We start from the raw sequence: 18,350 nt of genomic DNA, 5'->3' as shown, positions 1-18,350 counted from the left end.
CTCCTTGCGTACAGAACTTATAGAGCAGTGAGCTACGACTTGAAATATTTAGGATGATTGTCATTCTTGGGTGGAATTGCATGCCTAGCCTAAAATTTAGTGATCATGCAGATGTCATTTTGAGGGTTGATTTTATTCCATTTGTGCTTAACGGATTTAGAGCATTAATTTGTGTTAATTTACAGCATATATCCAAGCTGTGTGCGACTACTTTCGATAAGCGATGACAACTGAAATAATAATAATAATAATTGGTTCACAGGAAGGGAAAGGCGCTGCTGTATCTGTCACACTTGTTTCTGTGGGCACCTGAACCCCACCGTAAGGGGAGGGAGGAAGGTGGTAGGGAAAGGGGAAAGAGAGAAAGAGAAATCGTAGTGGAGGAGTAGTAATTGCGACCACCTGAGGATCTCTAACCTACACAGTAAACGGACGCCTCTTCGTTTCGCCTCCATCGAAACGCAACTAAAAGGCAAAATCATTTCAGTGCGAATGCACTATTTCACAAGGTCTAACCGGGCCTTCAGGATGTGCACCACAGATACTGCGTCTTTTCTTTCGTGTAAACCGATTACTAATGAAAACAGTAGGGTATGTAAACATGATATAGTGATGATGGTAATTAATAACAAATACTAATAAAATGATAATCCATGATAATTAGTGGGATAAAATCATAAAGCAAAGATAAAAAAACTAAATATAACAAGAAAAATAATAAAATAGTATCTTGCTGCACGCCATAGTTGCTTGCACAGGCGCAGCGCTCAAGGATTGTGAGTGAGCCAGGTCCTACTTCTGCGGTCTCGGCGGAAGAAGTACGCCGTGTCCGGCGAGCTGAGTTGGAACGAGAGAGATGACGCCTTAAATTTGAACACGTTGCCTAATATGCGTGTATATCCTGAAGCGTAACCAAATGAAAACTTAAAGCAAGAAAACAAAAAGCAAATGCCGACCAACAGGTAAACCGAATTAAACCGTGCGAAAGCACGGTTTAGCCCTAATTGAAACGCTAATCATTGAACTTTGACGAATCCATTAACTCAGAAATGAAAAAAAAAAAAGCTAGCAGAGCGTGGTTTCGATCCACGGACCTCTGGGTTATGGGCCCAGCACGCTTCCACTGCGCCACTCTGCTGGATATTGCAGTGGATGAAACATATATGGAGTGACTCAAGCGCACATGCGCGCCACTCACGGCGGCGAGCGCGTCCCTGTCGGGAAGGCATGGCCGGTCTCGAGGGAGACCGGCCGTGGGGAAGGCTAGAGCAGACGGCGGCACCCGCAGTGCTGTCGTCGCGAATGAGGTTTGTTCCTCTTTCTCGATCACAAATGGCGCATAAAAACAGTCGGACACAATAGGCGATGATGATGATGAGTTGAGGCCATTCCCTTTGTAAGGGGGAGGGTATTTTTGCCGGTCGTGAACGCGCAATCACGTGACACAAAAGTGACGTAGAGCTACTACGTCACTTCTGCGTGTCCTGTCGACGTTTTTTTTTGTTTTTGTTGTTGTTTTTTTATTCTACTGGGGCAGCGAGGAAAGCGCTTGGCCGTCGGAGCGCGGCTTCGAGCTGGCGGAGGGAGAGCATCTAGCCGTCCGCACGCTTTCTTCTGTATTTTTTTTTTTCCTCCCAACATTCTCCCGTCCCCCGCCGATGCCGCCCATTGAGCACCGGCTGTGAGAGGGGAGAATGTTTTTGCAGATCGACGATGCGCAATCACGTGACACATGGGTGACGTAGCCTACACGTCACGTACGCGTATCTCGCGGAATTCCGCCCATCCAACAGTGAGCCGACCTTCAGTGATCCCGTCTTCATGCCTGGCGCTTATCCCGGCGCTCAAGGCTCACCGGATCCTCTTGCCCTTTACCTTCCTTCCTTGCCACTATCCCAGTCATCCTCCCTTCCTTTTACCCCCCTCCCCCTTAATTCGGCGCAACGGCGGTGGTCCCTCATACCTGAGGAGACAGTTGAACGTGCCGATCCCCCTTTTCTTCCCCAATAAAGAACCACTGCTCTCTTTCTTTTCTTTTTTTTTTCCTTGTAAGAGGAAGCGCTCGCGGCAGTTTTGTTGAGGGGCTTTATACCCGTGTTACACGGGCAGTGCCTTTTTTTTTTTTTCCTGCAAATATACATTGGTTATTCGCGGCCTCACCAGTTCTTAGTCGCGGAGGTTCCAGCCCCCGTTCCTCAGGCCTGCGTGCCAGGAGCGGGGAGTAGGGGGCCTCCTAAATCGGCGGGAATTAAAGTTTCAATCAATCAATCAATCAATCAATCAATTTTTTCTCCTGCAAGAAAAAAAAATGGGGAGGTTGTGGCTGCCCTCCCTGCAGCGGTGGAAACCGTGTGCTCCGCGTCTGTAAGGGGAAAAAAAAAAGAAGAAACGTGTTGTCTCACGTGCTCTAGCAGCAGTTTGGAGCTAGAACGCGTTTTCATCTCAGCTTCGGTAACGGCACAAACACCGCACGTACTGCGCCAAAACAAATGAGTATAATTATAGCACATGTATTAAACCGCAGCAGAAATAATGCTCATTCCGACAACATTATTAATCGCAATCAGGACAATCAAAGGAAACATAATGAACTATTCTATCAATAAAAGAATTGTTCGCGACAACATGGCAAGATGCTTTTGACAGAAGCATTAAAAAAATTAAGTTAAAAAGGCACTAACTTAAATATTATTTCACTCAAATTTTTCGGAAGTCGTGGTTAGCTTTGACGTCCTGCATATTACAAAATGAAATATAACTGGCATTTTTTGTTAGCCTCTTGTGCTTTGGGGCTGGAAGGCATTGCTATCTTGGCTTTAGTAGCTGTACGCAACTTCACAGTTTAAAGCCCCTCTATCTGGAAAGTAGCGAAACTCTCCTCCCTTCGGCTGCTTTCCTCCTCAATTCTCCTCTGATTTCACTCTCCCACCGGCGGGAGCGCTGCGCACGGCACGCTGAACCTGCCTGCGCTCGAGGGGCGCCGCGGAAGGGTCAATGATAGTGAATGGCGGGGGCTTTTTGTGTTGCCTTTTAAAGCGTTCTTTTAAATCTGCTTTGCACAGGTAACTACTAATCGATTTGAAAATGTTATGTTTGGTTTTAGCGGCACATATTGTTCGCAATAACAAAGAAGGAAGGAGAAGACATGCTCAAAACGGCAAGAAATGTTTGCACTCAGCATCGCGCTCGGGTACTCTGAAGCATCAAGAACGGGAAATAAACTGAGCAGGCAATTATGGTGTCATCTGTGTTGGGTGACAGATAGATGACCCTGAAGGTGTCATCTGTGTTGGGTGACAGATAGATGACCCTGAATGAGAGCCAATGGCCCCTTCAGAAATCTTCTGCATCTTTGCGCGTGAGCGGCAAACCGGCGAATTTTAACATCGATCGCTTCTGGCTAACCTATAAGCAAAAGCGTCGATTGTTGTATGCTTTCATTTTCAAATCACATCTGTACGAAAACGATGAAGCTGTGTTCCTACAGCTGCTAATCAGAGGCAGTGTAGGTGAAAAAAGTGGCTTTTATTTCTTCACAAAATCAATTGATCGGCAAAGTGACTCAGGCAAAATAGGGTCTTATTTTATTGTCACAATACTGGTTTGCTTTAAAGGTCGTAAGATGTGGCACATACAAAATACACAGTTCCAAATACAGAAGAAATGTAGCGATAAACACTGTTGCACATTGGAACCAAGTAGCATCTTTGATTTTACTGACACAGCACTGGTCGCTTTGAAAAGGGTCCTAAGACTGGCGCAGGCACATTAATTGAAGACACACATTTTCAAATAAAAATAAATGCGCAGAAAAACACTGTTAGTCAATTGGAAGATGCCGAGAAACCTTAACGAAATGATAAGATATGAAAACGAAGTGCAAGCAAATAATTTTCGTAGAAACATTTTTCACACACGCTACAGTCCAATTTTAATTTCGATGATTATAAGCTTCAGATATGCACGAGAATATCTTTAAAAAATGCAAGCAGTTACCAGAAATTTTGAACAATTTACAGATACATTCAGGCGACAGGCAAAATATTAATTGTATGCATATTTTCAAACCACAACTTTCACAAATGTTTCAAATTAAAGGGCCCCTGAAACGCCATTTACGGCCGTATTTTGATGCTACATGTGTTTAGAGGTGGTCTTAGTGAGCATCGAGATCACATTCAAAAAGCTCTGCGTGTTAGCTGTAATTTACAAATAATTTTGGAAAATTGCCGCTCGCAGCCGATTTGGGCGACTCACCACCGTGCGTTTTCAGCCGCCCAGCCCATGCGACGTCATTGGGGTTAGCGTTATCATTGGCCATGGCCATATGACGTCACGTGTAATTTTTGCAATTATAGATTTTAAAATTAGCACTACTCTTCCTGAAAGTAGTATTTTATTCGTTAGTTATTATTGTACATTAAAGAAAGGTAAGAATTCTGCGCGCATCTTGATAGAAGCGGAACACTTCCGGCCGAGAGAGATCCGTCTGCTCGCAAAAGCACGTGTTGCCCGGTTGTCAGTCTGGAAATCTCGCGATCCCAACTACTGCTGCTTTTTTTCTGGTCTGCAAGGACCACCATTGCTGTGTAGTTGCCTGTAAAGCCGAGGACAGGAAAGATGTTATAATGCGACATCGTGTCCCTACAAAGCAAGGTGTTACGCGGGAAAGCTGGCTCCAACGCGTCGGGCTGTCATCGTCGGACAAGCGCCAGGAGCTCAGAGTTTGTGGCCGCCACTTTTCCTGTGACGCATACCAGTATAATCCCAGTTTGGCGCAGCAAACTGGCCTCAACGTGAGACGTCAACGCCTCAAGTCCGACGCTTTGCCGACGCAGTTTCTCCCTGGAATGGTAAGTTTTCTGCGTTGCGAATTATTGTGGAAACACGCGTAGCATGACTCGGAGTCTCGTATGGAAGTGCATGAAGCCTAGCGCAAGTTTTGCAGGCGCAGATTCCTTGCGCGCAAACCGCTCTTGCGAGAGGACCACAACGAAAATGTATGAAAGGGAGCTCTCGCCCTGCGGCGCGCGGATAAGGAAAAAAAAAAGATAAGGCGACCTGCGCACATGGAACCATGAATTAACATACACTAACGTGTGCGCGAATACAACAATCGCAGTATAATTTGCCTGGGTGGTGCAGTGGGTTAGGGTGGTCGACTGCTGTGCCCAAGGCACAGCGGCCGCTTTTCGACGGAAGCGCAAGAAAGGTGCCCGCGTACCGGTGCGGACAAAAGTAAACGGAGCACGCTTTTTCTTCATTTTTCACTCGGTGCATATTTGAAACTGGTAGTCGTGGTATGCGTGGACCGGTAGCAGACGCAAGTGCCCTTTCACGGACAAATATTTCCTGATCTCCAGTGAGGAAGGCGTTATTTTAATTTGACTGAAAAAGCCTAGCTGCTCCGTTTACTTACGTCCGCACCTGTACATGTGATGTGCGATGTCACTCAGTGGTGTGCGGCGCCTCATCTGAGTCGAATTTGGGGCGTTGAACCCCATAAACCAAGCCTGACTTCTAATAAAAAAATACCAGCACACTAATAACAATACAGACCAACTGCATCCCCCCCCCCTCCCCCACCCCCATCCACCTAAAGATATGCTTATTTTACAGTGCGTTTAGTCTACTCTTGATCTTTGCCTTTTAACACCTGTATATGCATGTCTTTCTCATTCATGAAGCGGAAAATTGGCTCGTTATGATACAATTAATGAAAGGAGCCAGCAGTCGAGTCCAAGGTAAATGTAGGTTTTTTTTTAAATACTTTTGTGGTTGACATTGATCAGAATTAGTCCTGTAACGATTTTAGGCAGAAAGATAATTAAATACCAAGTGGAAGGAAAAATAACATGTGGTATATAGATAAAAAAAAAAAAAGAAGGTATTCCCTATGACCTTGCACTTGCAGACTGTTGTCTCCTTTCATTCTCATTCATGTGCAGAATAATAAAACTGCCATTAACACAATGTTGATTACGCACAAATTTCCTTTCTTTTCCTAGCATGGCAAACCATCATCGCCAGGAAGCCCGAAAGACCTCGGCACTACACAGGTTTCCTTTGGACAGGTTAGTACTGTTATCATGGTATTAATAACAATGTATATATACTTTTATATTTATATTTATGTATATTTAGGCCACATATATAACTTTAGAATATGTTGCACACATATATGATGGCTCTATTGCTAGAAGCTATATAAACTAGCACAATTGTTGCTATGTCATTATGCTTTCATGCAGTTAGTTACGTGTTCAACCATTGCTTCAGGCACCTACCAGAGGTGATCCAAATACCACAGCTCTTCCTGTAGAGGTGAGAATATTTTGGATAGTTCATTTTGTCCAGTGGATGATGCAAGTCTTTTGACATATGTAAATGCTTAATTTTCAACTGTACTGAACAGCTTTGTATTATATTGCATATGATGGCTCTATTGCCCGAGTAAGTAAGCTATGCAAATTAGTGCAAATGTTATGTCTGCTTCCATGCACAAGCTCGATCATCGCTTGAGGCACCTTCTGGAAGCAATTAAAATGTAGCTCTTCCTGTATAGATGAGATTATTTTGGAGTTCAAATAGTTAATTTTGTTTAGTGGATGATGCAAGGCTTTGGTGTGCACTGGCACACCAAAAAAAGAAACTCGGAGCACATATATTAACTGAATTAACATGGGAGACCCGACGTTCAAAAATAATGAGCTGCTGGATTGGTTCATGGAACAGTGTATTAGTCGACTGTCCTGCACTGTGTCTTTTGTTTGTGCTGCTAACATGCCTCCAAATTTTTCAGGGCTCTTGAAACTCCACAAACTACAGCTTGTCTGTGCAAATTTTTTAGTCATATCAGTTCTCCACTTTCACAATATTTGTGTATGTGTAGCAAGTTGACAATGTTTGCATTTTGTTACGGGCAGTTCACTTTATACAGCACCTGAAAATGAAAGCATGAAAAATTTCAAATCTGCAACCATCATTATAATTATGAATATCTGTCTGCAGGAAGCATCACCAGCGGGGCCTTCAACTACTCGCACTCATACTGTGGCAACACAATGTGGGAGTGCCATTCTGTTGGTAAGTCATTATTGATAAAGATGTTGTAGTGTTGTGAAAATGTATTAAAGAGCTATATGATTGATTACATTAAACGTAGATGGGGTGCTTGCAAATAATTTTAAATATATGAAATTTTTCCAGGCACACAGGTGTCTATTGGATTTAAATCTCTAGTCAGCACCAAGGTTCAAACAGAGAAGCCTGCCACCAGAGAAGTCTGTGGCAGGCTGCTATCACTGGCCAGTTACCGCTATCACTGGCCGCTCGTTGGAACAGAACTTCTTTCATCCACTTTTGTGCAATTGCTGGCTATGGCAGGCAAGAAAATTTGTCATTTAAGCACTGTTCATTAGGCAAAAAAAAAAAAAAAGAAAACTTGACGAAATACGTCACCTATGTGTCACATATTCACTCATTCAAACCTGCAAATATACCCTCCCTGTGACACAGTCCATTCGAATGATAGCGTTCATAACTCTCATGCATGGCTTGACATGATTAAGGATGTGGTAATACTCACAATGGGTCAACAAATATTGCCTTGATGAGTCTGTAGAGACCATGCCTCATACATACCTTGCACACCACTAATCTCGGACGTGGTGTTAGGATATTCACAGTTGCATCAGGTAGCAAAAGGGCAATTTTTCCTTACACAATATGGTCATGCTGTGTCTGCCTAGTGTACATTAGTGCTGTCTTTAGAGCTACTACGGAGCCATCACATGCACTTTGAAGTTTAATTTTGCACAAATATTTGAACAAGTCACTAAGATGCACAAGGATATTTGATTCTGTTGTGAAAAAAATATATGTTGCGTAGCCCTAAAGTGTACCTAATTTGCCATGGCATTTTTCTGTTCCCTGTTGATAGAATGAAAAGAAAAATGCATACCTACTATAAACTTTGACACCAGCTTTATTTAGCACATTTTACAGCCAAGACATTCCGAGATGAACATCCACGGCTGCTACGTATTAGTTCATAATATTAACAATCACATGGCACCAATCGCTGACATCACTGCACTTCTTTTTCAGCGACCATCAGGATGAAACGGCCCAGTCAGCGATTGAGGAACCCCTCTACAAAGAGCGAAAATTCCTTGTGTTCAAGGGTTGCCTGCGGCAGCTTCTTGAGACATGAACAATGTGCGGGCAAACAAGAACCCTTTACTTTAGCATAGCGGGAAGCCTTGTGACTGTGAAGGGGACATGCTCACTGCAACATTCTTTCCTCTGGAAAAGCCAACCACTGGTTGAAGGAAAAGCAGCAAGAAATGTCCTTCTGGCTGCAGGCACCTTGTTCTCTGGCTGCGGTATAGCTTCAGTTCTTTGGTTCCTGCAATCCATTGGGGTGCAAGACACCACAGAGAGGACCTACTACAACTACCAATGGGCATACTTGCTACCTGCCAGAAATGAGGTTTGACAATAAAGATATCTCTCATACAACATTCAAGTCAAAGTATATGTTATTAACTCGACAACTATATGTCGCATCCTTTCATGACAACAACTTCAAGCTACAATGCAACATATAAAACATATAAAATGCAGCATATATGCAACAGCGGAGGCATTGCAGTGCAATGCACCTGCTACTGCACTTCTCTGTTGCCTTTGGCTACATGTTTAATAGACCAGCTGCATGCTCTAGTATTGAAGGCATAATTTTTGCAATATTTTTTCTTAGTAAATGTGCTGTGAGAAAAGTGAAAAGCAATGCGGCATTTGAAACCTGCCCCCCTCATCCTAATATGCATTAAGGCAACCACATGACTGCAAGTTTGTAGCCTCTAAATTGAACATCTCCTTCTTTGCAGCTTTTTCAGCAAAGGCAAGCAGAACTTGCTAGTGAGCTTGTAGGGACAACAACAGACCTGGCAGGGGATGGTCGCTGTGACTCGCCAGGCTACAGCGCAAAGTACATGACTTGCAGTGTACTAGCTGTGCAGAATGGAGCCATTTTGCACACTGCACAAGTTCAAGTCGGTGAGGTAATGCGACTCATCCTTTCCGACAACTGAGGTTCCTCCTAACATCACATCCTATCTTACGGCATTTCAACCCTTCTGCTCCAACTTCAGTGCACACGGATGCAAGTGGCATAGGCCTCAGTGCTGTCCTCGTTTAGCGCTATGACGACTGTGAACATGTGATTGCTTACGCCAGTCGGACTCTAAGCAAGACTGAGCACAACTACACCATCACCGAGCAGGAATGTCTCGCGGTTGTTTTCGCCGCTACCTGTACGGAGAGCCTTTCGTAGTAGTAACCGATCACCATTCCCTATGCTGACTACTCAATCTCTGTGATCCGTCTAGTCACCTAGCCCGCTGGGCACTTCGCTTGCAAGAATACGACTACAGCATTTCATACAAAAGCGGCCGACGGCACGCAGATGGAGACTGCCTCTCCTGGTTGCCACCTGCCACGACGGAATGCGACGCGGACGACTTTGATCACTACGTCACTGCTTTATCTCAGAGATTTCCAAATACTCCTACCTTTTGAACCGAGGAACACACCGATCAGCATCTGGAGTCGTTCTTAGCTGCTGCTCAAGACCCAACCTCGAACAGCCAGTTTTGCCTATGCCTATGTGATGGCCTGCTATACAAAAACGTTTACTCTCGTGGCTGCTTGCTCCAGGAAAGTGTCTTGTTTTTTTCACCGAGCCCACGACCAACTTGTCCCCACTCCCTGTATGGCTGCCGCTACCGGCCAACTCTGCGATTACGATACCTCATTAGATAAGAAGGCTGTGAGAATCCGTTTTGCTACAGACTGTCGGTTAATTGAATATTCTTTTTGCCTTTGTTTAAACCTTGACCTGGCTTAGTATTTTACGCTGTGTTTTTGTGTAACTCTCGCCCTTACTTACTATCTCTGGAATACTTGCTTTGTTATTTTATAGTCTTCTTTATCGCAGCGTATGCTCATTGTCGGTTTTTTCTCTTGTCATTTATTGAGTCGTTTTTTATTACTATCATGTCCTGGTGTTTTATTAATTTTTTTATGCAGTGTAATTTGGACTACTACCTATATATGTTCCCATTGTGTGTTAAAAAAGTGACGCATAAATTTATTCCTTGATCACACACCAACACACGCACTTCACTGGTTGACCGGCCTAACTTTTAACTGTGTTCTCAAACCTCATAGAGGGACGACGGGTAACCGTAAAGTGGATCCCGCGCCTCTGTTATCGTTAAGGCAGGGTTTGTGACAATATAAAACAGACCAAAACTGCAGTAAAGGTATTACATATGCTAAAAAATTACAAATAGGTTAATGAGCTGCAAGGATTCATGGGATTTGCCAACTTTGAGAAAAATTTGTGGCACAACCTGCATACTCTAGTGCAGTGAAAAGAACTGCTCCCTCCCCCCCCCCCTCCAAAAGAGATTGCACGAGTGCACTCAATTCTGCTTAGGTGCAGTAATGTGAAAGCACTGCGAATTATGTCACACTGCTTAAATTGGTCCGACATTACGCTAGCAAACCTCGGCCGCACTCGTCCAGATGGCGTACGTGTATGCCATATTTACCCAGGTTAAATGAAGCAGTGGTGCAGATGGTACTTCATGAAGATCACAATGTTTGCCGCACAGCTGAACAGTATGTTGTAGTTTGAACTTGATGAAGAGAATGATGCTTACTGCACAGCATGAGAGTTTGTTGCAAAGTGCATTGCTCGTACCGTAGACGGGGAATGCCTCAGCCCACATAACCAAAGCAGAAGCCAGTGGAGGCCGCTTGGAACCGTCAAAGCCGACAGCCCACCATCACACACGCACGTAACTGGTCGGAATGCTCTGCCCCAAAGCAGGTGACCTCTTCTCCTTGGATAAGTGCTCCCTTCTTCTCTCCTTGCAAATTTCATCGTGGTCTTTTTCTGCAAAGCTGTAAATTCTTCAGTTCTGCTCCTTCTATCTGGTGCTCTGTTCTATACTGCCTTCCGTTTTCCTTTGACTATCCTGCACAGACGAATAAAATGTAAACACCAACACTGGAAAAAGCGACCATGAAAAGAAGCCACAGAAGAAGAGATATGCGGATAGAAAAGCGACAGTAAAAACTAGAAACATATTCACAGATCTCAAGGAAGCAAGATAACAAGCCAAGCTGTCGACAAAGTTCAGGCCCCAGAAATTGCAAGAGAACAAGTTAAAAACATCCTTATCAACAGTGCCAAATGAATGAATTATGAAAGAAGCTCCTCGCTCTATAAAATGCCAGAGGGATAAATATTAGAACAGGCAATGACAAGGTCTCCCAGCCCAACTAAGTGATTCCTGCGGTACAGGCCACAAAATGAGAAGCATTGGCTACCTTAGCTGGCGGAATTTGTGTACATATATTCACTGTGAAAGGAGAGCGATATAATGCACAGTTAGATACAGCTGATAATCAAAAAATAGGGGATTATGTCCAGGCATGACAGCTGGTGATAGCTGAGACAGCTAAAATAAGGCTTTTAGAGCATTCGCTCTACTTCTCCCGTGCACAAACCTCAAAGTGAATGCAATGTTGACTTTGAACTCTCACGCTGTGCAGCAAACAATGTCATCTTTATAGCTTAGACATGAGAGCACTATGCTATTGCCACAACCTATCACACCTCGTAGTAAAACTACAACACACTCTCCTCTGTACAGTAAACATCGCCTCCATCAATTTCTAATTGCAAGACATTTTCGTGCGCTACAATGATCATCGTCTTAATGTTTCATCTACTCCTTCTCCTTCATTAAACTTACGGAAATACACCATGCACATACGCCACCTCACTATAGACGGAGGTTGCAACCGTGCCAGACAGCCTGCCGAGACCATTGAACAAAGAGAAGCCAGTCTAGCCCATTGCCAAAAAGCTGAGCAAGGGTGCAAGCGAGCCAAGGTCTAAGTGGCAGCAGCAACTGTGACTGCGGCCAATGGCTAACGCTCATGAAATTTGGTTCAAGGACGGTTGAACCTGCACAACGTTTTGAAAATATGCAGCGCTGCCCCTACACTTTGGCAAACACACCTGAAAAGGACCAGCTATTACTGCAGCTTGGAGATAAGAAATGTAACACTCTGCAAGCGTATTAGACTGTAAACAAATTCAAATTAATAATTCAGATCAGCAAATCCAGGAACAAGAGTTGTGGTTTGATCTGTGCTTCACCTGTATTACTCCACTGCTGGAATGGATGTATTCTGCGATTTGTTGTCATGTATTCACAACTAGGAGTATCAATAAACAAACCTTCAAGCACTCATTTCATTGTGTCAGTATTGAGCACTCACACACTCGGTATCAATCAAAACACAGAATGCTTGTGCTGCCTCGGCACAAGCATTCTGTGTTTCGATTTTAATTTTTTTTTCTATAAAATTCCATTCCAAATAAATGAATGTTTATGGTAGATGCTTGGAAGCATGTGCTCAAGCAGACTTGGCGATGCTCAGCATTGTCCTCCATTCTGGATTGTTTTTGGATGTGCATCTTTTTTTTTACTAGGATTTGAATTTTCTTTCCAGGCTTTATTTTTCACTAACAGTTCTACACCTTTCTTGCTTAGATATCTATAAGTTCTGGCACTTTAGAGGAATGAGATGTCTGTTCTTAAACAGTGCCACAAAACAGACACTTGACGCAGTGCATAACTTGGCGTTCATAAAATAGCATTCTCTATTTTTCCACCTTAAAAATAAACGCACTTCCATGCACCACTCGAAGCAGTGCGCCTGGCACACGTGATAATGTTTAGAATACAGCATGCAGTGAAGCGACAATCACCTGAGATTAAAGGGGAGGGTGCCTGAATCCCACGTAGCTCGCCGACGGAAATTCACGCCGAATCCGGCAAACGACGCAGGCTGGCAGGGCCACCCTGTTGCCTTCGCCCAGCCTGCCCCAAATCCACTTGGTAAACAGGCGGTAGGCTATGAAGCGGTGCTGCCTGAAAATACCACGCTTTACAGTAAACGGATCATACACACACACAAAAAAAAATAATGCGAATCTGTCACCTGACGCTTCCGCACTACCTACTTGTTTACATCTCCGTCTCCATCGATGTTCGCTCCCTCCTCCTCTAGCGCAATGTGCACAGCCCGAAGGACTTCGGGCGTTAGGCACACGGAACGCTGGAAGGATCGTAATGCAGCCGCCGTCCTGCTGGCACACCACCAGCACCTCCGGCATGCTGCGGCAGCACACATCTTCAGGTGTGGGCATGCTTTCGCAGCGGCCGCAGCGGCACCTGCGCATAAGTAAAATGTGAAAAGGCCGCGAAGCAAACACGAAACGGCATTTCGTGAAATAAGAAAGTTGTAATAACTTATGTGCAGTGGCGCGTGCGCCACGGAACGCACCATGGTAGGCCGTCGTCTCCGTTGCCAGCGGGTGGTTCAGAAGGGCCAGTCGATGGCGTGCTGCTGTCGTCGCTGTCTAGCGGATCACGAAACGGAGTACAATCATATGGATCAAAGTCCAACTCGGCAGCGGCTTCACGCAGCCTCGCTTCGAGCTCGGGATCCATGCGATCCATGGCGACCGACACCCGAACCGCCGCAAACACGAAGGGGAAGAAATCGGAGGATCGGAGCACTACCGGAAGTAAACAAACCGAGAGTCGGTGGCGTCACTTCGTGACGCATTATGGGCGGGGCGTCGGCCCGGACATTTTCTTTTTTTTTTTGACCGGCGCATCGGCGTGTATGAGTTGAGGGCTACAGTGACGGGAGAGGAGGAGCGTCATTTTTAATATGGAATATCTGCGCTATTAAAGATGTTAGCCTAAAATTTTTTTGCGCTTTGCTGACTAGCGAAGGCACGCCGACCGCTCGTGCGCCTTTCTTAAGCACGGCTTCAAGCTTTTCATGGGCCCTTTAATAAAACATGAAATTACGAATGCATACTGTCACCGAATCTGAGCTGCAGCGACCCGCATGCCTACGCTTTTGCTACCGCATTTACTACTAGTCACTGGAGATATTTTGGAGGCTTCGTCTCGGACAAAAATCTGGATCCGTACTTTCACGAAAACACTCACAATCTCTTTTACAACATCGTGGCAGGCTGGGAAGCAAGATACCAATGAAATGCTATCTTTTATCCGGGCCTGCAGTTGTGCAGTGCTGATTGAATTTTTGAGGAGACCCTCTCTGTTACTGCGGAAAAAGTTCTCAGCAATTTTTACAGTTTCGATTACGGCTGGCGATGGGTTCGTCAGTGACATGTGAGACTGAAAAAATCTTCAACTCAATTAACCTTGCCGGTGCCGTGTTGGTAATCAGCGAAGCGCGGCAGTCGTTCTGTTCTACTATTCTATGTTCTGTTTCATTTCTACTTGAACACTGAAACGCGCAGCAGCACGACATCGCGTGCACGAAACTGCACGCGCGCGAGCCACAGGAACGGTACGACGAGGCAGTTTAATGGCGGCAGCGAGAAAATAAAAAACAAGCAAAACAAGATTTTGTGCGCGTTGATGACGTATGGTGACGTGTTTGTCACGTCAGGGGGCCCGGCAGCCAACGACGAACCAGAAAACCCGCCCTCACTCTCTCTTTGGAGAGGGGAGCGTAGAGGGACGAGGAGGAAAGCGCCGGGAGAGGGAAACGGCGGCAAAGATCTTACAATTTCGCTACTTTCCAGAGATAGAGGGGCTTTACCACAGTTTACTGCAAAGCGCCGCGCGTACAGCACGGAAGCAAATGGGTACGAATATAATCAGAGAGTATTGAAACGCAGTGTAAATGCACACTATATTACTCTTGGTAAGCAGCTAAACTGAAGAAAAAAAGAAACATGAGCTCTCGTCAGAAATTTTGAGAGTGCTCTTAAATTGTCATTTATGAATTAAGTGATATAATTTTAAATAATATCACGCTGATATCGGCTGTGGGGAACGGCTTTTAAAGCCGTAGAAACCGTGAAAACGTGACTCCGTCGCTTAATATTTCACTGTCACCGGCAAGTGCAAACAATGCGGCTTCAAAAGCTCTAGAAATTTCTCTTGAAACTGCTTTGAAAAAATGGGTTCTCTGTCTGGCGGGTACATTGCGACCTTTTCTTGCATTTGTTTTCCCCATTGATATGCTTTTTCTTTACTTCCTTTATTAGACGACCTCCTCCCCTTGATGATGTTTTCTTGCCGTGTCATTTATCCGCTGTTTGCTTTTTTTCTCTCTTTCTTTGTTCAGTTTTCTTCTCTGCTCCTTTCCTCACCTCGCCCATTACCTCTTTCTTTTCCTTCTTCACCTGTGCGGCAGTCGTTTTGACTTCTTCGCCTGCCTAACCAATAAGTTTCCCGCCCGTCCAAATCTTTACCGCCCCGAACCTTATTTGCCACTCTGTACTTGTTTTTGGTTCTGGTTGTGTCTATATAATGGTTCTTAGCTCAACTTGTGAGCCACATGCTTTACATGATTTCAATTTGTCAAGGACCTTTTCTGCATTTGGATCGGCTTAGGTTTGCGAGAAAAGCTCCCAGCTTAACTGTTTGCAACGAGGCACCGTTTGCTTAGCTCCGAAATGAAAGGGAGTGAAATTCCAAATCTACTGCTTGAAAAGCGTTACCTCAGCACCCCGAATAACTAGCTGTGAACCAATAATATTATTATAGGTAACGGAGATGACTCGGCTGCAGAGCCAGTAGCAGGTCCGTGCATTTTCTTTTCAGTCGCAACAACCCAACTACGGTGCCCTCAACGCTGCATGTACGGATAACTCACTGAAGGCACTGTTTCACCATCCACGCTATCCAGCAGAATGGCGCAGTGTGATCCATTACAAATCAGGCATTTGTAGCAACACTTTCATTCTCGTGTTGTGTATTTGTCGCGTAATTTTCGGTGTGCGCGTGCGTGCGCGCGTGCGCGTGTGCGCGCGCGTGTGTGTGTGTGTGTGTGTGTGTGTGTGTGTGTGTGTGTGTGTGTGTGTGTGTGTGTGTGTGTGTGTGTGTGTGTGTGTGTGTGTGTGTGTGTGTGTGTGTGTGTGTGTGTGTGTGTGTGTGTGTGTGTGTGTGTGTGTGTGTGTGTGTGTGTGTGTGTGTGTGTGTGTGTGTGTGTGGAGTAATGTTCTTTATGTGTAAAATCTGATAATAAATTAGGCAATTTCTTTCTGCAAGATCTTCAAAAGAATATTTATCAACTGTGAAAAAGAAAAAGTTGTACAAAGGTTTGTGCGACGTTGTTCTTCCGGAGCCCATCATGGGAGGCCCTGGCAGGAATGTACTGAAGACGGTAAAGAGAATGAAGGTGCCGGCAGCGGCTAAAACTTTCTTTTTTAAGTTGCACCCTGGAACTTTGCCAGTCAAAGTGTTTTTGACAGAAAAATGTTTATTTCTTCCGCGGGGTGCACATTGCTTAATTTGTAAGCAGCCTGAGACGATAGATCATGTATTTCTTCACTGTTGGGAGGGGGTTTATTTTCGAGACGTAGGTACTTCAAAGAACCATAAAGAAAGATTTACCTATTAATCCTTACGGAATACGGTACTTACCCACGCAAAATGAGGAGGGGGTTCCATATGATTCAATTATGCTAATGGGCCTCCACAGTATATGGCACTGTGATCCTGATGCACGTCCTGTACGAAATTTTTTTCCGCGAGGCTCTCCATTGGTTTATCGAGATTATGAAGTTTGTCGATGATAATCCTGAGTGGTTGCCAAAGGTAGAACTCTTGATGGATCTATTAAGGAATTTTAGAACGACGAAGCCCCTAGCTGGCAGGCTTATTATATCAATTTTTGGTGTGTGTTTGTGTTGTCTTGCCAAAGTCAGGCAATAAACAAAAAAAAAAAGAAAATAAGAAAGCAGAGCGGCGCAGTGGAAGCGTGCTGGGCCCATAACCCAGAGGTCCGTGGATCGAAACCACGCTCTGCTAGCCTTTTTTTTTCTTTTTTTTTTTTGAGTAAATGCGTGAGTCAAAGTTAAGTGAACAGGGTTTCAACTAGGGTCACGGTTTAATTCCGCTTAGCTGTTGGTCGGTATTTTTTCTTTTTACTTTAAGTTTCAATTTGGTTACGGTTCAGGCAACGTGTTCATGTCTACGGCTTCTTCTCCCCCGTTCCAATTTAGTCCGCAGAACACGGCGCGCTTCTTCAGCCGAGTCTGTAGAAGGACCTGGCTCACTCGCCGTCCTGGCGTGGTCTGACGTGCCGTAGCAATTGCGCGGTGCGGCTATGCAGGTAACCATGGCGAGCAGCAAGATACAAGCAGCGGAAGGCCGAAACGAAGCAGTGGTTCAGTGGAGCGACGGCGAAGCCCGCCTTGACCCTCTATATACTGTGCCGCTAAAAGTGCAATCGGCAGGGAGCGATGGTACCTGGTACAACTCCTGTGGCAGCTGCCTGCTGGCTGAGGCCCGCTGCTGAGTGTTACGCACACGCGTATGGCGCTATAGTGCTCTAGAGCACTATAGTACGTGGCGCACCAGGTTTGTGAGTGGTATGAGCACGGTATGAGCACCGACTGTGCCCTTTGTGGAGCAGTGGAAGAAACAGTCAGTCACGTGGTCCTGGAGTGCCCGGCTCTGTCTCCTCCCCGCTGCCCTGGGTTTCGGCGACGATTGTGAAGCATCGCTGGAGTCGATCAATCGCTCTGTGGTGGAGTGCACGAAGAGATGCTTGGGCTATTGGTGGCGCCACGATGCGATGCGGCGCGAGGACTTCAACGACTGTGATCGACGAGTGAGCCGGTTGCTGTGAACGTAATTAAGACGTGGTTATTTGTTTTTTTCTTTGCTAGAGAACTTTCTGGCTCCGCCGCGTCGCGAGGCGCTGGCGACCCGTTGCAAAGGGTACAGCCACCATTTCCATCACTATCCCATTTATTTATTTATCTTAATTTTTGTTTTTATTTTATGCTTTTATCATGCTAACTATCAAGGATAATTATTTTATTAGTATTTGTTATTAATTAACATGATCACTAAATTTTTACATGCCCTACTAATGCTTTCTTTAATAATTGGCTTACAGGAAAGGAAAGGTTGTTGTTGTTATCTAATGTGATGGCACATACCCACACAGGGGGACCGGCCAAGAATTGGGGTGCAGAGATATTAGATTTTGAGATGTATAACTACATCGCAAAAATAAAAAAATAAATGCTAGGGAATAGAAAAGGAAATGTAAATATGATAAACCAAAATATAAAAGAGTAAATACTAACGCACGCAGTAGGAGAATAGTAAGATTTATATGTACAGATTAAAACTTCAAAGCATATTAGAAAGGTAGACGTTTTGTTTCTATTAAGAAGTTTTGAATGACGT

The 18,350-nt window shown here is 44.8% G+C and overlaps 1 protein-coding gene and 1 non-coding gene across 6 annotated transcripts; both read right to left on the bottom strand.

Annotated features, from left to right (window-relative positions):
* Positions 1 to 1,066: 1,066 nt before the first annotated feature.
* Positions 1,067 to 1,138, bottom strand: TRNAM-CAU (transfer RNA methionine (anticodon CAU)). Its single transcript has one exon. It is a non-coding gene; the product is annotated as a tRNA-Met (tRNA).
* A 6,667-nt stretch (positions 1,139 to 7,805) lies between these two features.
* LOC146199478 (uncharacterized) lies at positions 7,806 to 13,662 on the bottom strand. 5 transcript variants are annotated; one of them, XM_084594960.1, is made up of 5 exons: positions 13,438 to 13,662; positions 13,115 to 13,325; positions 12,860 to 13,022; positions 10,623 to 11,051; positions 7,806 to 8,410 (listed from the first exon to the last, which is right to left on the bottom strand). In XM_084594960.1, exons 1-3 carry the CDS (start codon positions 13,611 to 13,613, stop codon positions 12,912 to 12,914), a joined length of 498 nt encoding a protein of 165 aa, XP_084451086.1. In that variant the 5' UTR covers positions 13,614 to 13,662; the 3' UTR covers positions 7,806 to 8,410; positions 10,623 to 11,051; positions 12,860 to 12,911. The 5 variants fall into 5 exon arrangements, with proteins under 5 accessions (XP_084451086.1, XP_084451087.1, XP_084451088.1 ...); XM_084594961.1 differs by having other exon boundaries at positions 10,734 to 11,051; XM_084594962.1 differs by lacking the exon at positions 10,623 to 11,051 and having other exon boundaries at positions 7,807 to 8,410.
* Between the last annotated feature and the right edge of the window lie 4,688 nt (positions 13,663 to 18,350).

This window comes from Amblyomma maculatum, chromosome 2, assembly GCF_055883805.1.
Source record: "Amblyomma maculatum isolate TAMU_Amacu chromosome 2, ASM5588380v1, whole genome shotgun sequence".
NCBI lineage: Eukaryota > Metazoa > Arthropoda > Arachnida > Ixodida > Ixodidae > Amblyomma > Amblyomma maculatum.
Note: the sequence above shows the minus strand (reverse complement) of the source record. Positions and strands in the feature narration are given on the sequence as shown.

What these genes read in the sequence shown, in the direction of transcription:
- LOC146199478 (XM_084594960.1), bottom strand. Translation starts at nt 13,613, where the DNA reads ATGGATCGCATGGATCCCGAGCTCGAAGCGAGGCTGCGTGAAGCCGCT. An exon ending in GGAGACGACGGCCTACCATG is followed by an intron (nt 13,326 to 13,437) that starts GTGCGTTCCGTG and finishes ACTTATGCGCAG; the next exon opens with GTGCCGCTGCGGCCGCTGCG. An exon ending in GGAGACGGAGATGTAAACAA is followed by an intron (nt 13,023 to 13,114) that starts GTAGGTAGTGCG and finishes TGGTATTTTCAG; the next exon opens with GCAGCACCGCTTCATAGCCT.